The 18,175-nt window shown below is 40.1% G+C and overlaps 3 protein-coding genes across 4 annotated transcripts in view; 2 read left to right on the top strand and 1 right to left on the bottom strand.

Annotated features, from left to right (window-relative positions):
• Window positions 1-1,882, top strand: part of sec16a (SEC16 homolog A, endoplasmic reticulum export factor) — a 33,171-nt gene extending 31,289 nt beyond the window's left edge. For both annotated transcript variants that reach the window (XM_083794226.1, XM_083794225.1), the window contains one exon: window positions 400-1,882. In XM_083794226.1, the coding sequence (XP_083650352.1) occupies window positions 400-471 (72 nt within the window). In that variant the 3' untranslated portion in view covers window positions 472-1,882. The remainder of the gene's footprint in view (window positions 1-399) is intronic.
• Window positions 1,883-2,444: 562 nt separating this feature from the next.
• LOC310878732 (uncharacterized protein) lies at window positions 2,445-6,361 on the bottom strand. The gene is made up of 6 exons (XM_083793109.1): window positions 5,850-6,361; window positions 5,494-5,614; window positions 4,310-4,407; window positions 3,994-4,093; window positions 3,504-3,622; window positions 2,445-3,184 (listed from the first exon to the last, which is right to left on the bottom strand). The coding sequence occupies exons 1-6, from the start codon at window positions 5,938-5,940 to the stop codon at window positions 3,069-3,071; spliced, it is 645 nt and encodes a 214-aa protein (XP_083649235.1). The 5' UTR covers window positions 5,941-6,361; the 3' UTR covers window positions 2,445-3,068.
• Window positions 6,362-6,449: 88 nt separating this feature from the next.
• On the top strand, window positions 6,450-10,069 carry rpl28 (ribosomal protein L28). The gene is made up of 5 exons (XM_083793110.1): window positions 6,450-6,473; window positions 7,544-7,636; window positions 7,991-8,114; window positions 9,315-9,433; window positions 9,930-10,069. Exons 2-5 carry the CDS (start codon window positions 7,556-7,558, stop codon window positions 10,017-10,019), a joined length of 414 nt encoding a protein of 137 aa, XP_083649236.1. The 5' UTR covers window positions 6,450-6,473; window positions 7,544-7,555; the 3' UTR covers window positions 10,020-10,069.
• Window positions 10,070-18,175: the final 8,106 nt, after the last annotated feature.

Genomic DNA, 18,175 nt, shown 5'->3' with positions numbered 1-18,175 from the left:
TCCAATCCAATCATCTACCAAGTATCTTGAAAAAAAAGGAACAGCCCCGTCATCTAATTTGCTTCCGCGATCCCAGATCCCAATAAGCTGTGAAACAAATTTGTGTAGCAAGCTTCTTGGATCTGGCAGCGTCAGGTTAGCCTAGAGATAACATGCAAACTCCACACAGGAAGGCTCATGAACCCCACCTGCTTTTAAATCTACAATGGGTTGGTGGGGTTAACATTGCCATATTATAGTGCCACCAGGAGGCACATTTTTGCAAAGAAAATGATTACATTCCTCCTGCACATTTTGGCTAATTGGTCCTTAGCCTGAAAAACATCGAAGACCCCTAGTTTTAAGATATTCCTTTTACATTGCCTAATCTATTAGTTGTTTGTGGTTTCCTTTGGCTAGACGAGTGCCGCGTCAGGAGGAGTGCGGACAGGTCGACTGGGAGGTCAGAGGCAGTACCCTGTGCTGAAATGAATGAAGCTCCTCTGACAAACAAACTCTAAACAGACTGAATGAATGATATCCTGCCTGGGAGGAAGTGAAGCACATGGACATACAGCTTTCTCTCTGAAGGACCCTTCCTGCACCCCCCCCCCCCCCCACCCCCCCTTTCATCTAACACAACCCTATATTGGTCATCATCAAACAGCAAAATCTTGTTTTCCTTTCATTGGGTATTATCATCATCATTTTTCGACCACAGTCGAGATCATGGATTTCACAATGCAATTGGGTATTACACATTGCATTTAGTTTTTGTTTTGTTTTGACTGGTAAGGTGTTAGAGGGCTTAATCCTGTCTGTATTGTAAGTATACACAAATAGTATGTTCATATAGACATAACTAGTATACTATACAATAATGCATTTGTGACAACTGGGATTGAGTCCCACCCCCCCTCCCATCTCAGCTGAAGATCTTCCTCGGTCCTAATTGAGTTATCCCTAACTTGTGTCTATGGCCCTAGTTTTACTTTTGTATGACTGTGAATTAAACAAAATGAAAGTGGCACCTATGAAATTCCTATTGTACAATTGTGTACATGCATTTGTGGTTCTTACTGTACGTGTTCCCTTATCAACTGGATATAGCTTTTTGTGTCCAATTTAATAGACTTTAATAGTGCCGTGTCTGCTGTGTTCTCTTCTCCTAAGATATGACCTCCGACCTTTAGGGGGGTCTTAAACAAAGCATCTCGGTGGCACACGGCCCTGGGCGGGGACGACGACGACATGTTTTTGTGGTGTGTGTTTGTTTGTTCATTTACGATATTTATTGTCCATCAGCGAACCTTCACCCTTGTAATCTGTCAGGGTCTTCTCCCAGTTCAGTCTGTTTTCCCTCTGCGAAGCGTTCACGTTCATCCACACAAGGAGTGGTTTACAGAACTGTAGGATACAGGACTAAATCATGTCATTAAAAATAAATATCCAAATATCTGTATATCTGATTGATTGTATTTATGAGTTGTAGTCATAAAAGTGTGTGGAGAGCAACTAATTTTTATCTGATTAGCTTTGATGCAAGTATGATTCATAATAGATGTGTTGGATTCACTTTACAATAATTTGTAATGACCGCTTCTGCAGATAAATAGCCCTTCATCTAAATTGTGAAAAGGTAGCTAATTGTACTCACATTGCCATTTCCCTGTCATTTTATTTTGCAGACACTTGATTTATTGTCTCTACCAGAGATTTAAACCTTTGTTATCCCATTTCACTTGGCTCTTAATGTTTGTGTAGATTACCAGATCATTTTCAATGGTCCCCAATTTGAAGAGAAACTGTTGATTTTCATGGTGTCTAGAATTCCTCATGTAAGATTGACAAAAATAATTAAAAAAATATATATAATAAAGATATTTTTGCGCTCTTTAGCACTTTGAAAGATGTCTCTGGAATTTATTCTTCATGTAATTTTGTAAGTTGGTTCTTGTGTGTGTGTTCAATACTTTTACTTCTATTCCACTAAGAGACAAATATTGTACTTTTTACTCTTAAAAGGTTTAAAAGGTTACTAGTTAGTTACAAAACATACATTAACCACTTCAGCTATTACCACTTTTCTAAGTAAATAATTACTGGGAGATGAAATTGGTGTGCAGACTTTTTAATTCTTACTCTATGATTGTGTTTGATCTGGCATCCAGCCTACATAGGTAATTGGATGTGCGTGTCTTTTTCTACTACATTTTGATTTTATACATACCTTGTGAAATGGGACATTATTGATTACCAGAGTTTTACTTGCAAAAAGGTGTTTCTGCATTGCAGTATTGATAGACATCGTGTACTCTTTTCAGCACTGCTGGTACAGTGACCATCGGTGTGATGCAAGTGGTCCAGAACCTGGCCACAGTGCCTACAACTGTTTTCCAAACACTGTCAGGACCCATTTGTGGGTCGCAGATACATTTTAACGTGACACATTGTGAGCTTGTAGATCAGCTATTTTCACTAGTTGGGGTTCCAGGATGACATCAATTTCCCCTTTTGGGTCTCGAGCTAAATGGTTTGGAAACCACTGGTCTAGAAAATCCATGCTGTACTAGATTCAGCCCCAGACAGTACTGGAATATGCAGAACACAGTACAGTATATAGCAAGCACTTTATTAAGGACACAGACATACATGGTTTTTAGTTCTTATAAATGTAATCTCTAGACCCATTTGTACCTATGTTGAATATAAAACATTTGATAGCCAGTCTGTTTATTCAAGACACAATCAAACTGACTTGATTTCAAGATGATCCAATCTGAGCAAAATTGCTCATGAGATTACTTAATCCACATTGTCAGGGCCTCCTTGATTCTGCCTTGGATTCTAATTAAGACTAGATTGACACTTGACAGAATGTTCAATAGAAAACAACTTAAAATACTTGTTCAAATAATTATAATATTTCAGTGCAGTGATTGCTGCTATTCTGTTATTCTTTGTTAGCAGCAAGCTGCCTTTATTTGTGCTTCTATTTCATGCCGTCAACAGTTTTTATCATTCAGGAGGATGTAGCGATTTCTGAGTCCACTTAGGCACATATGTCCTTCGGCTTCGCATGAAACTGCTCACTGCAGGCTGCTCAGTGCTTCTTGTGCTTTCTGAACAGCAGTCTTCAGCATGGCGTTGGTTTGGTCTGAAACCATCTGTAGGAGAACATCACGATCCATCTCCAGTAACATACCTGAGGAGAAAACACAATCCAAGAACCGTTCAACCTTCAACAGAAAGGTTTGTGGAAATCCCAATGATCAAAGAGCACTGATAGTTTCTAATGGTTATTATTATCTCAAAATAATTATTGATGTAACACTTTTCTAAATAAATATGCACATTTATGTACATGCCGACAACATCTAAAGGCATAAGGAAACTAAATCACAATTAAATATTTCTTTTTTTGTGGTGGAGTATTGCAAATATATGGGTCCTAGTGGGATATGAACGATCAAATCTTTTATTTTATTTTTAATAACAACTATGGAGTGTAAACTAACACTAACCAGTAATGTCATTTGTATGTACTGGATCCAGCTCCTCCACCAATGAGAAGAGCTTCTCACCAAGTCGATCTGTGACCTCATCAACATCTGATGAGTCACTGATGTCCTCCACGTTCTGCCTGAAAAATATATATTACATCATCACTTCAATTCATTTGCGCAACAGTTAATCAAACTTAAATCGATAATAGATAATTTCATGAAATAATCGATGACTAATCATTCACTATTTTGGGCATTACGCATTATAGGCAAAATAGCCAAGCTTGTAGATAGTTTAGGCTATTTTCACTATTTTTGTATGACACCATTTGTGCGCAGAATAATAAATAATAAACGCTTAAGTAGTTAATAATTTTGTTGATATATATAAAACATTAAAGAAATATCTGCATATCAATCAATCAACAATCAATTACTTGACCTTGCAGCACATCTCTTGATTAGTCAGTTATTTTGATAAGATAAACATGATCAATGAATTACATACTCATTGAGGGTCTTCAGGGCCACCATCACCTGCTCTTCCAAGAGTGTGGGGTCTGAAAACAGGTTTAGAACTACATCTTTGTCCTGCTCCAGCAACATACCTGTAGTAAAGAGTGTATTTGTTAATATTATACACAGACACAGTGTGCTGCAGAACTGCAGCCAACTACTACTTCTAAAAATAATAACTGTATGGGCTGTGTGTGTGTGTGTGTGTGTGTGTGTGTGTGTGTGTGTGTGTGTGTGTGTGTGTGTGTGTGTGTGTGTGTGTGTGTGTGTGTGTGTGTGTGTCACCTATGGGAGTTCACAATTCTTACCAGTAATTTTCTGTGAATGACCAGTGTTGTACACATCCACAAGCTCAAATAACTGCTCTCCCAGTGAATCTTCATCCTCGTCCTTGCAAGTCACCTTGCTGTGAAAATGTAAATATATACTATGGTACATAGTACTACATACAGTATATTCATTCACTTTGATATATGGTGCATTTATATAGCGCCTTTATCCAAGGCGCTTCACATTTGTGCATTACATTCAGACACACATTCATACACCGATGGCGGAGGAAACCATGCAAGGCACCAACCAGCACATTGGGAGCAATTAGGGGTTCAGAGTCTGTTAGTCATTCAGTATGAATGTAAACTGACGTTGAGCCTTGCCATGGTTTTCCTTCACATAAACCTAACTGTGGACTGACACTCAAATGACCCTATGTGTAAGCATTAAGCAAAGCAATTCAACTCATGAAGATGATGACGCAATATGATGCCTACAGTATGACACTATGGCACATGAGTCCACTAACACAGTGGTTCTCAAACTTTTTATATTCAAGGACCAACATGAGTAAGTTTTCACTAAAGCAGTAGTTTATTATTAGGCCACAACATTCCGATCTATTACGACTTTCATCAGGTATCTGCTATTTTCCAGGACACTCATAGGTCTCGTAGGTTCCATTTGTACACTCTCGGAGTTACAGACCTGTAATGGTCCATTTTTACCACCTTCAAGGGGTAACAGGTATGGTCGCCCCAATTCCATCTCACCCCAGCTTTTTTCTGCTGACCTCACGCTGACAGCTCGGTGCGGCGGTTCTTGTATTCTTTATTTTGTTTTACTGAGAATAAGGTTAGAAATACGTTTAGGGTTAGGCATAGTTTTACTGGGTTGAGTTTAGGAATAGGGTTAGGTTTAGGCATAGTTTTACTGAGGTTAACGTTAGGAATACCAGGCCGTGCTGTTCCGCCGGCTGTACGCCTGGGGCGAGTTGTTTTGTATTCCTTCAAGGAACCCCCCCAAGGGTCGCTTTGAGAAGAACCACTGCGCTAGTATACATTTAGGTAACAATAATGTTACCAGAAACATACAAAGAGACAGTTTTTTGTGTGTTAATGCCTTTCTGGTAACATTATTGTCTGCTCATTTGGATGTCTGTGGCAAAATATAAATTTGACAAAAATGTTCACAGCAAGCCCTTAAACAATCTACTTACCTAGTGAGTTTATGTGGCTGCAGGTGCAGGGCAGTGAGGGCTTTGGTCAAAGCCCCAGTCAGCAGGGCCTCATCCTGCAACATCTGACTCAGAACAGCAGGGGGCAGCTCTAGCAACATGCCTGAAACACACACACACACACACACACACACACACACACACACACACGGTGTTACATTTAATATTTAGTAGCTCAGAGAGGGCACAAATTAAACCAAATAAGGATTAAGGATCCATTTGGTTTCATTTGGAGATGTTGGACACACTCTGACACATTAACACAGGCCACAGGGGTTGTGTCGTTTCTGATAAACAACTTAATTTCGTACCTTCACTAGTCATTCACAACAATTTACCTGTAAGCTTCCCTGCGATTTCTGCATGTTTCTGGTAAATCCGATGATACAGTTGTTCACCAAGAGTCTCCAGATCTTCGTCTTCTTCCATATCGGGACTAACGTGATCTTCGGTGGTGTCACTGACTGACACCCTATCCACTGGATGTGAATTTCTGCATTATCAATTACCCCATCCCATCTCCAACAGCACAACTGTTTACACAGAATGGACAAACCATTTGTTGCATGTGGAATAATTATAATGCATTGTCCTCTACAATAGCCTACTGTCTCGATTAATTGAATACACAGGACCTCAATGGAAATAAGCTTTTGGCGTATCCGTTTAGCATTATTTTGTATCAAATCTGTTTCTGTATCTTTTTTTTCTTTTACAAACTTAATAAAGTATTCAATCAATCGTTCAAAAAAAGGCTAACAGTGGCCATGTTTTCACCATATAGTTATATTAATAGTTACATTAGAATAATTATATAAAGTCTCTATAGTTCCATTCTTCCCAAGCAAAGATACATTTTAGGATGTAAACAATGGTCGCGCATCGATGACGCACATCCTTATTGCTAAATATGACGATGCTTCCGTTTCCGGGCCTTTTCGATCCTTCTCCTCTGCCGAAAGGTAACGTGGTCGCGTCTCGTGCACACAAAACCTTCACGAAATCACAACTTCTATATGTCCCATTTGTCACACAGCTCGTTAGAAGAACGTTATTATCGTCGCGTAGTTTATTTTGCACCCAGTGTTACGTTTCCCGTGGTGTTCTAGCGTGGCATTAATGTGAAAATAAAGGCTTTGCACATGTAGGCCTCGTCGGTGCTCGTATGCGAAGCTAGCGCTCATTAGCTTCGGCGGGTCTGAACTTGACGACACAACGTTTGAGTGTTGGAAGAAAGTATTTTAATGTTTATAATGTGGAATGAAACGTTTTAAGTTGACCGTAGACCTGAATTAGTTGAAGGCGACTGTAGTGCTGTGACTTTGTTTTCGGTGTGTGTTGTGAGTTTGCGAGCTCTGTTTTCACTTGTTATGGATTGTTGAATCATGACATCTTTAGTGACTGTCATTCACAGTATGCATACACGTATAATTATTCATGTCTACTGTGGCCATTTTCAATTTGGTTAATGGGGCTACATTTAAATCATTAAATGTGTTACTTATAAGTACAAACGTTTGGTGTTCCATGCTCCACTGGCGAAAAATAAAACTTCTGGGAACTCAGATTACATGCTCCACTAACACGATATTATACTACTTAAAACATAATACAAATATTAAGGCTGATCGGTTGTAAGTCTAAAATATAATGCAGGTTAAAATTATCAAAGTAAAGGTAGAACCTTCAGCAGTAATGCTTTTGATGAAAAAGCTTGCATGTGGATAACTTTATTTTCAGTGACTCATCAATGTAATGAAATGACGGTAGTTTTGAGTGCAGTGTGTGACTTGTTTGCTGTCAATAGTCTTGTCAATGATGCTACCAAATACAAATGTCTGAACTTATGAGGTTCCAGTGATTCTATTTTATTTATACTGAGACAAGACATTGCAGCCCAGTCCTGTCATAATTGGTCAGAGCTCTGCTAGTGAAGAGAGGTCCATGATGTGACTTTGAAGTACATGGTGTAGTTAATAAGAAACTGTTTTAATGTTTTGGTTTTTTATTTAATTGATGCCGTTATGTCCAGGTTTCGTCCAAGATGTCGGCTCATCTGCAGTGGATGGTGATTAGGAACTGCTCCAGTTACCTGCTCAAGAGGAACGGACAGACTTACAGCACCGTACGTATACATGTAGAGTAGACAGACATACTACAGCATTACTGTATATACATGATGTATACAGCAGTCTACATATACATGTATAAAGCTAGGCCTACATCACTATACATGTAGACAGACGTATAGCAGTCATGTTGTAGATGGACATATAGCCCTCTACATATACACTCTACCGTGCATGTACCCACAGCACTGTACTGCATAGTGTACTAACAGGCTTATCCATGTGCCTAATTCTTAACCCTGTCTGATTAAATGATTTCTGGATACTGTTGATTTACATGAAAATTTGATTTAGATGAAAGGGTGCATTTGGTTTAATGCATGTGTTTTATGCATCCATCTCTACAACAGGAACCCAACAACTTGAAGTCCAAGAACTCCTTCCGCTTCAATGGACTGGTGCACAAGAAGACTGTTGGAGTGCAGCCTGCAGCTGATGGCAAGGGTGTTGTCGTCGTGTTGAAGAAACGGGCAGGTAAATATCAAACAGCCCTGTAATATTGTCTTGTGTTTATGATTCACAAATCATCAGTGGCAATACATGTTAGAAATGACTAGAATTCAGTTGCTCTGCCATACATCAATTGCATTATTTAAATCAAATGTCAACCATTGGAATTCTTTAAATGCACTGCTTGCACTAGTTACTTTGCAAAGGCTGGAAATGCCCTGTGTTCTTGGACCAGGATCAGACTCATTTCTGTCCCGTTCTTTTCAGAATTGTCATATTGAAAATCTATCAGTGCTTCTCAAACCTTTTAGCCCATGACCCAAAAGAGTAATCTAATGTCTCCCCGGTACCCAACCAAATGAAAATGGCAGATCTACAAGTGCACAACGCATTGTTCTGCAATGCTTTGTGAACTATAAAAGGACCTATAAAACGGCCTTTGTAATCTACCTAAAACCGGCCGAAATCATCGCGTGCGCGCTCTCGCACGCACACGGCGCGGTCTTTATGTGCATCGCTGCGTAATATTGGATATTTGATTTAGTTATTAAAATAAACTATGATAGCTTAGCATCCCGGACATCTGACTGTGTAACACAGTGAAGAGCGGATGTTGTAATCCATTGAACCGAAAATGACATCGCCAGATTCACTCCATTTGGTCAAAATCGCCATAATGGTGAATTTACCGCCATCACCAGGACTGGGTATAATACTATAGGATTACAGTGTTAAAATGAGATAGTGTGTATGTCACAGATTTTTCTATTGGCATTAAAATTATGAATTAAACATGAATAGCGCAGGTAAAAGGCACAATCCACTGTTAATAAGGGTCGCCATAAGAGGGTTAATCACTTGCATGTTCCTGCTGTAGTAGAGAATAGGAAATGGATTGTTACAATTATGTGCATCTTGTAACATTTCCCTGCATGATTAAATATTTGCCTGTTAAAAACAAGGAGGAAGTGTTCAAATCACAGAGTGCACCTTTTCTATTGACTGGTTTTCCAATCGTACTGTGACAAATATAATGGTGTCCCTTAGGTTGTAATGCTCTAGTTATCCATTATACTGTTTGGGTTAATCTGGCTTGGAGTTTTGTATTTATTTCAAATTCAATTGATTAGTTTGCTTTAGGTTTCTGAGTCCCATAGTATAATCTTTCTAAATACAATTGCTCTTAACGAGTCTACTGACACAATCTTAACTTTTTTTGTACAGGTCTGCGCAAACCAGCCAAGCAATATGAAAAGATCACGATCAACAAGAACTCCCGTGCCACCCTATGCAGCATCAGGCACATCATCAGCAAGAACAAGTACAGGAAGGACCTGCGCATGGTAGGCTGCTGCTGCTCATAACCTTAGAGTATATATGAATAGAGAGAGGGGAAATGGACATGGTGGCCACATTTGGTATTGGCCAAACTCATGAACGCACTCGTCCGTTGACTATCATTGCGCACGTTCATGATGACACGTGGATACTGTTTCAGTGCAATGATGGTCTGTTAATTAAACCCCCTTTTGGTGTTAGCATCATGTTATGCTTTAGCTATTGAAAAATAGCAGATCTACAAGCTCATAGCGCGCCACTCGTGGGTGGTAGCTTGTAGATCTGCTATTTTTGAAAAACGACTGACATAGAAACATAGCTTTTTCAGAAAACTGTCAGGATGTAGAAGACATTTTTAGAATCTGATCTCGGGTCAGAATGGGTTAAGATTTGAGATTATAGTGTCACGTATGATAATAATCTTGCTGTTCCTTTGGTCATGGAATGTGGAAGCAGTCAGAATTCTAACAAAGTTCCATTTCGTTTTTCCGTCTCCCTCAGGCTGCTCTGCGTCGTGCCAGTGCCATCCTGAAGAGTCAGAAGCCTGTTGTGGTGAAGAAGAAGCGCACCAGGGCTACCAAGAGCGCATAATGGTCAAATTGATTTGGTAAACTAAATAAAAATAATAGTTTGGAAAAAAACATTGATTTTGTCACAAATCTTTCCCCCCCCCCCCTGAATGATGCGCTTCTGTTAAAATATTTTAATTAATTGGTTTGGGTCAGCTTAACAATGGCATTGAAATGTATGACATACTGCACCTGTCCTGAATATAGGCATTGAGATGTGCACACAATCTTCTCAGATTTAAATGTATGAACTTAATGAGAATCATTAACTACTGTAACCAATAGTGATTATAAATTATAAAACCTATGGTTCTGTTGGAGACCAAAGGGTTCCAAACCTTTCAGGTTGTGAAATGTGCAATTATTGTATGTTTATTGTTTTACAGTTTAATAAGGGAAACCATGTATTTTGAAACCATGTATATCTAACTTTAAAGGGATAGTTCAGTTTTTGATCTTGAAATACCGGTACTTGCCATTACTATAGTGGTTGCAAGTGTATTTATTCATTTCCTGAGTCCTGTGGTGGGAATAATGCAAAATGGGTCAACAATACAAATGATGCTTGTTTTGTGAATTAATTTACTTTTAATGCGTGGCCCCCTGTGCCCCCCACAAAATGACCGGAATTACTTAATATTTCACCAAAACTAGAGCAGAACTCCCACCAGGCAATCGATGAATACAGTTGCAACGACTATATTGATAGCAAATTCATACATTTAAAAAATCGGACCTATCCCTTAAAATAATCTGGGGATCCCCCAAAATAATGAATATTATCGAACTACTAGAGGCCAGAGGGTTGCTGTAGCCACCGGAGTGGGTGAGGTCTGGAAGGAACCTGGAACTAGGCTAGGGTTACTGCAGTACCAGTAAGACACCCTGAGGGCGAGAAGTGATCATGCATCCGCCTGGATGATGGCAGACTGCTGGGCGAGCGCTGGCACTTTGGCATGGGGGTTCAGATCAACATTCATGAATTCTGTACTGGCCATATACAGTGTACACAGGTCAGATCAACATATGGAATGTCAGAACAGGTCAGCTCCAGCCTCCATATATGGAGATCTAAGTGTGGCAGGTTAATAAACCAGACCGACTCAGCCGTTGGCAAAAAAACAATTGCCTGCCGGCGGATTGCGGTCTGGAGAGGCTCAATTGTACGCCCATTTCCTACAGAGAAATGGGGTGGCCAATCGGGACACGGTATGCAATATGGGTGGGCTTTGGTACAGTGACTTTCAATGCTTGAGACCTTTGACTGACAGTAGCTCTGACCAATTGCGTCAAAGAGAAAATGTTTCAACCCGCCCTCCTGGAAATGAAATCCAAGCTGAGCCTCCCCAGACTAATATCCCGTGGTCCGTGCGATATTAGTCTGGTTTATTAACCAGGCTATGGCAGCGGGGCCAGTGTCTTGAGTGTACAGAGTTTGATGAGGGCCCAGGTAGGGCCGGGCCTGTTGAGAACTTTTTTTTCGCCGGCTGCACTAATAACTTTGGGGCGTCTAGAGTTTGAGTGGACAGGTATCGGTCAAAAGGGAGACGTCGAAAGAGGAAGGATGGATGGGAAAGGATAATATATGGAATGTCAGAACAGGTCAGCTCCATATATGGAGATCTAAGGGTTTGAGTCAGATTACATCAGGGATCTCCATATAATAAAAAGACACAACGTATCTACATATTTATTTACAAATGGTAGCCTATATCCATCCAAACAAGGCGCATGAGCATAGCAGCTGGTCTGACTATCTGTTCACATTAGTGCAAGAAGATTATCATTGGAAGTACATGAGGTTAAAGTGCAGTGTACCAGCAAGTGTGCATGTTAAAGAGAAAATTTTAATGTTATTTGTTCAACAAAGGCATATCATTTTCTAATGTAGACCGAGAGGAGTAGAAGCCACAGTCCGATCTGCAGTTAGAAACTGTGCCCAGTGTTCTGGAAACATTGATGGATTTGTTTTAAAGCCCACTGGCAGCTTTCCACCTCTGGTTAGAGTGGATCAAGTCTCCTGTGTCATTTCTGCCATGAAGCACAGTGCTCTCACGAAGGATTTCTGGATCTTCCTGAAGGGGATGTTCTGGACTTCTGGTGACTGAAGATGTGGAAGATTTCTTCCTCTTTGAAAGGCTCAGTGCTATGGACAGTATGAGTCAATTTAGACCAGTGCTGGTGTTTCTGCCCCTGGCTCTGCTGGTTCTAGGAAGCCAGTGCTTTGAACTGCAGGATACCATTCACGCTTTAATACAAGAGAATATCCACCTTCATGACCAACTGGAGAACCTCACCCAAGCCCTCAGAGAACTGAAACGATTGCTCTGGCAACACTCAAATGGTACTTTGTTTCTATTGTTGAGAACAAAATATTTTAAATTAAACTTTCGAGCCACCCATGACATATATTTTTCATTGCTGCTTTACTTTTGATTTAGACTGTTGTCTATTCATTTTCTGCCTTTACTTAATATAGAAATAGAGGATGTGTTAATGTTGTAGATTTGCAGAGATAAACTTATTTTGCTCTTAACACCATTTTGTGTATTTGGGTTCAGACGAAGATCATCATGATCATGACCATGATGATGATGACGTTCACCACCTGAGAGATGAATGGTCAGCACATGGTGAGGATATCTTACATCTCTTACTAATAATGATATATTTACATTGAATTAACCTCTTAAAGGGGTTTAGGCTGGTTTTGTAGTGTGTTTAAATGGAATAAACAATCTGCACAATGTTTTTTGTACTCTTTTGAGTATTTGAATGGATATACTCTTTTGAGTATAATGGATGGCAGGTTTAAAGTGGTCAATAAAAACACCAGCTGTTAAGCATCCTTAGGCATCTGATGCACTGAGTGTCACATCATGGTTCAAAATGTGACACAGAGGCCATGCCATTAGTTGCCATTGATTTTAAGCAGATATAGACTAGAGTTGATGTTATACACATTGGCACTAGAGGGTCATGGGCTAATGAAATGTTTTCTGTTCATAGTCTCTTCCACAGAAACACCATATTAATCTATATTTATTTATTTATGGATTAGTATAGGTTTAGGCTTCTGGTGTAGATTAAATAGTGCACAGTTATGAATTATCTTATTTCTTCCTCTCACAGGTATCAGTGCAGAAGCTCAAGTTCTGTTGGAGCGTGTGCTATGTGAACATGACCCCCACAACTCAGCTAGTCCCCTCCATGAAGACACAGCACTCTTTCTGTTTGCATTACCATATATCACCGTGTACCTGGTGGGCTATTTGTAAAAACTACATTAGCCAGGTTTCCACTGAAGAGCTAAACAGGTCTATACTAGGATACTATACTTGTCGACCATGACTTGATTTATCCCCCATAGATAGATCCATTGAGAAGATGATTTTAATCTTGTTATAATAAACATTAGTACAATCTCTCACAATCCCTGTTCAGTGATGCAGTGGGTAAAGTTGTTATTGACTGGGATAGATTGGACAAATTGATCTGTCCACCAATGCTTTGCTGACAAATCTCCACTGGGATGTCTGCTGAACTGGAATGGAGGTCGATAGTGGAACTGGAGTAGAGTCGTATAGTTTAATGATGGCAATAATATCTGAGCTTTGTTTATTCTAGCTACTCCACTTATTCAACACACATTTCAGAATCTGCTTTTACTTGTACTAAATGTTATAGCTGGATAGCTGTTCTAAATGGTCAACCAGCAGTATATTCCAGTATATTTTCGGGGGAAATATTTGCACTGGTGTTTTCATTTCAATAAGCTACACTGCTAAACATGTATTTAAATAAAGAGGAAATAATATAATAATAAATTAATTGTGTGTCATGATTCTGTGGCAGTGATTTGTAAACTTTGCAAGGTTAGGGTTCAAACCTGCCATTAGGCAAATTTGAAAGCACTAAGGGCTGTATTTTGCGTGTCTTAAGTACCAGGTCTTATTACCTAACTTGAGTAAACTAAAGACCTGGAGGCGTGATCAATGCCATTTGGCTATTCTGAGTGGCCAAACATCATTGAGGATTTGAGAAAAAAAAACGAAAATCACTCTGAGATCATAGGCTATAGCCGATGCTGGTCTCAGACCAGCATCATTTTTGAGGATTTGACAAAAAGACGAAAATCACTCAGAGACAGCTCATGGTCTCGGACGGCATACTATAGCACACCGTTTTTCCTAATTTTTGAGAATTTGAAAGAAATACGAAAATCACTCCGAGACCATGGGCCATGGCCTGGGACAGCATACTATAGCACGCCGGTTTTCATCATTCTTGAGGATTTGAAAAAAAGCCGAAAATCACCTGGTCCTGTTGATTGCAAAAAAAAACGGCATGCCCATGAGTTATACATTTCTCATTTTTGGTTTCGGACGGCATACTATAGCACGTCGTTTTTCATCATTTTTGAGGATTTGAAAAAAAACAAAAAATGGGTTATAGCCCATCGTTTTTTGAATTTTTTTATTGTAGGCCTATAGCAGTGGCTCACAGCCTCAGCCTCAAAAGTCTCATATCTCCCCTGAGCCATAGGCAGTTGCTTTGGCTTAGTGGTTAAGATGTTGGCCTTCAGTGCAGGTGACCTGTGTTTGATTCCTGCGTGTTACACTCTGATGAACGTGATTCTATGTTCAACTCTTGATTCTTTCAACTTTACTATCTGAAGGCTAACATACAAAAGATCGCTTCAACAGTACAAAGAGGCAGATGTTACTGAGTGATGGTGTAGTAGGGGTTATTCCGCACAGAGAGTTCATTTTCAAATCCCACTCTTCCTAAAGTTTAATGCTAGTTATTGAGCTTGTGACAAAAGCACATTATTAATTTCATTCTGCTTTATTTTCTGTGCATGTTATTTGTATACGTGTGATATGTAACATGAGCTTTGTGAGAGTCTTATTCTTTCCTATTTCTATGTGAAAGGTAACGGGTCTGGTACTAGGGTGATTGGTAGGTGTCAATTAAGCAATATTACACGAGAGGGTGTTGTTTAACGTGATTATTGCCACGACAGGGATGCGGTCAGGAACGAGACGAAGTCGAGTTCCGAAAGAATCAAGAGTTGAACATAGACTCACGTTCATCAGAGTGTAACACCCAGGAATCGAACACAGGTCCCCTCCACTGAAGGCCAACATCTTAACCACTAAGCCAAAGCAACTGCCTATGGCTCAGGGGAGATATGAGACTTTTGAGGTTATCAGGCTGAGGCTGTGAGCCTTCAGTTAATACATCTCTTTAATGTTCAAATCCCTGTTCTCCTATAGCTTTATAATGCTGGAGTGTTTCAACTTTACCAACTGAGGGCTAACACACACAATTACCAGGAGATGTTCACTGTGTGTCTGACTGATGGTGCAATGGTCTAATGATCAGTCTCTCTGTACGGACATTCTATGTTCAAGTCCCATTGCTCCTATAGCACAATGTTAATGTTTCTCATCCTCCGCAACACCCATTCTCATACACCGCTATACTTTTAAGTATGTTGCGGTAGAGAGAACGTCATCATTTTGGACCATGGGCTATAGCCCATACGATCATACGATAGCACGCCGTTTTTCATCATTTTTGAGGATTTGAAAAAAATGAAAAAAACGATGGGTTATAGCCCATCGTTTTTTGAATTAATTTTTTTATCCTGGTTTTTCATCATTTTGGACCATGGGCTATAGCCCACATCGTACGGCATACTATAGCACGGCGTTTTTCATCATTTTTGAGGATTTGAAAAAAAGTGAAAAAATGAAAAAAACGATGGGTTATAGCCCATCGTTTTTTTAATTTTTGATAAAAAAAGATTATCCTCGTTTTTTATCATTTTGGACAATGGGCTATAGCCCATATCGTACGGCATACTATAGCACGCCGTTTTTCATCATTTTTGAGGATTTGAAAAAAATGAAAAAATGAAAAAAGCAACTGCCTATGGCTGAGCCATAGGCAGTTGCTTTTTTCATTTTTTCATTTTTTTCAAATTTGGCTTTGGCTTAGTGGTTAAGATGTTGGCCTTCAGTGCAGGGGACCTGTGTTCGATTACTGGGTGTTACACTCTGATGAACGTGAGTCTATGTTCAACTCTTGATTCTTTCAACTTTACTATCTGAAGGCTAACATACAAATGATCGCTTCAACAGTACAAAGAGGCAGATGTTACTGAGTGATGGTGTAGTAGGGGCTATTCAGCACAGAGAGTTGTTCAAATCCCACACTTCCTAAAGTGTAATGCTAGTTATTGAGCTTCATTTACTGCTATTCTAGCAGTGGCTCACAGCCTCAGCCTGCCTACCTCAAAACTCTAATTGTCGTAGTGGTTAAGATGTTGGCTTTCCACGTGGGAGACCAGGGTTCGATTCCCGGCTGTTACACTATCATACAAAAGAAGACCTCAACAACAGCGCTAAGAAACATCTGATTAATATGAGTCTGTGTTATTTAAACTTTACTGAAGGCTAACGCACAAAAGATCACTTCAAAATTACCAGGAGACTTTGCCTGAGAGTGTCTGACTGATGGTGCAGTGGTCTAATCATCAGGCTTTCAGTACAGACATTCCATGTTCAAGTCCTGTTCCTCCTACAGCTCAATGCTGCAGTAATTTCAACTTTTCAAGGCTTGAATAAAAAATAAAAACTCAAAAGCACCAGGAGACATCTACTGATTGCCCAAAGGTGCCTTGGCTCAATGGTGTGGAGCGCTTGACCCGTTGCCTCTGCTACAGACAGTTGGCAGGTTCAAGTCCCATGTCATGACATCAAGGTGCTGGAGGACCATCGGGAGACGGTGCTCTCTCCCCCTGTTTCCTGAGATGTAATGGTTGGGGCTTATGTCTGAAAGAACCCTGTCCAGCTAACCTTTTACCATGAAAATGTCCAATTTAACATAAATGGTAAATGGTGCATGCACAATCTCTGTAAAGCACCTTGGATAAAGGCGCTACGCGCCTTTATCCAAGGTGCTTTACAGAGATTGTGCATTACATTCACCCATTCATACACTGATGGCAGCGGAAACCATGCAAGGCACCAACTAGCACATCAGGAGCAATTAGGGGTTCAGTGTCTTGCTCAAGGACACTTTGACAGTAACTCTGGGGGAGCCCGGGTTTGAACTGGCAACCTTACGGTTACCATCCAGGCACTCTACCCCTGAGCCACTGCCGCCCCACAAGGCACCTTGGGGCATTCAGCAGATGTCTCCTGGTGCTTTTGAGTTTTTATTTTTTATTCAAGCCTTGAAAAGTTGAAATTACTGCAGCATTGAGCTGTAGGAGGAACAGGACTTGAACATGGAATGTCTGTACTGAAAGCCTGATGATTAGACCACTGCACCATCAGTCAGACACTCTCAGGCAAAGTCTCCTGGTAATTTTGAAGTGATCTTTTGTGCGTTAGCCTTCAGTAAAGTTTAAATAACACAGACTCATATTAATCAGATGTTTCTTAGCGCTGTTGTTGAGGTCTTCTTTTGTATGATAGTGTAATAGCCGGGAATCGAACCCTGGTCTCCCACGTGGAAAGCCAACATCTTAACCACTACGACAATTAGAGTTTTGAGGTAGTCAGGCTGAGGCTGTGAGCCACTGCTAGAATAGCAGTAAATGAAGCTCAATAACTAGCATTAAACTTTAGGAAGAGTGGGATTTGAACATGAACTCTCTGTGCTGAATAGCCCCTACTACAACATCACTCAGTAACATCTGCCTCTTTGTACTGTTGAAGCGATCTTTTGTATGTTAGCCTTCAGATAGTAAAGTTGAAAGAATCAAGAGTTGAACATAGACTCACGTTCATCAGAGTGTAACACCCAGGAATCGAACACAGGTCCCCTGCACTGAAGGCCAACATCTTAACCACTAAGCCAAAGCAACTGCCTATGGCTCAGGGGAGATATGAGACTTTTGAGGTTATCAGGCTGAGGCTGTGAGCCTTCAGTTAATACATCTCTAAATGTTCAAATCCCTGTTCTCCTATAGCTTTATAATGCTGGAGTGTTTCAACTTTACCAACTGAGGGCTAACACACACAATTACCAGGAGATGTTCACTGTGTGTCTGACTGATGGTGCAATGGTCTAATGATCAGTCTCTCTGTACGGACATTCTATGTTCAAGTCCCATTGCTCCTATAGCACAATGTTAATGTTTCTCATCCTCCGCAACACCCA

Source organism: Protomyctophum parallelum (genome assembly GCF_964188405.1).
Source record: "Protomyctophum parallelum genome assembly, chromosome: 21".
In the NCBI taxonomy this organism is placed as follows: Eukaryota; Metazoa; Chordata; class Actinopteri; order Myctophiformes; family Myctophidae; genus Protomyctophum; species Protomyctophum parallelum.
The sequence above is the reverse complement of the archived record's forward strand: the minus strand, read 5'-3'. Positions and strand labels throughout refer to the sequence as shown.

Bases quoted from the DNA above. Each gene is read 5' to 3' on its own strand.
- LOC310878732 (XM_083793109.1), bottom strand. From the start codon at position 5,940: ATGGAAGAAGACGAAGATCTGGAGACTCTTGGTGAACAACTGTATCAT. The intron at 3,623-3,993 runs GTATGTAATTCA...TATATTTTTCAG, and splicing joins GCCCTGAAGACCCTCAATGA to GCAGAACGTGGAGGACATCA. The intron at 3,185-3,503 runs GTTAGTGTTAGT...TTTTCTCCTCAG, and splicing joins ACATACAAATGACATTACTG to GTATGTTACTGGAGATGGAT.
- rpl28 (XM_083793110.1), top strand. From the start codon at position 7,556: ATGTCGGCTCATCTGCAGTGGATGGTGATTAGGAACTGCTCCAGTTAC. The intron at 8,115-9,314 runs GTAAATATCAAA...TTTTTTGTACAG, and splicing joins CGTGTTGAAGAAACGGGCAG to GTCTGCGCAAACCAGCCAAG. The intron at 9,434-9,929 runs GTAGGCTGCTGC...CGTCTCCCTCAG, and splicing joins ACAGGAAGGACCTGCGCATG to GCTGCTCTGCGTCGTGCCAG.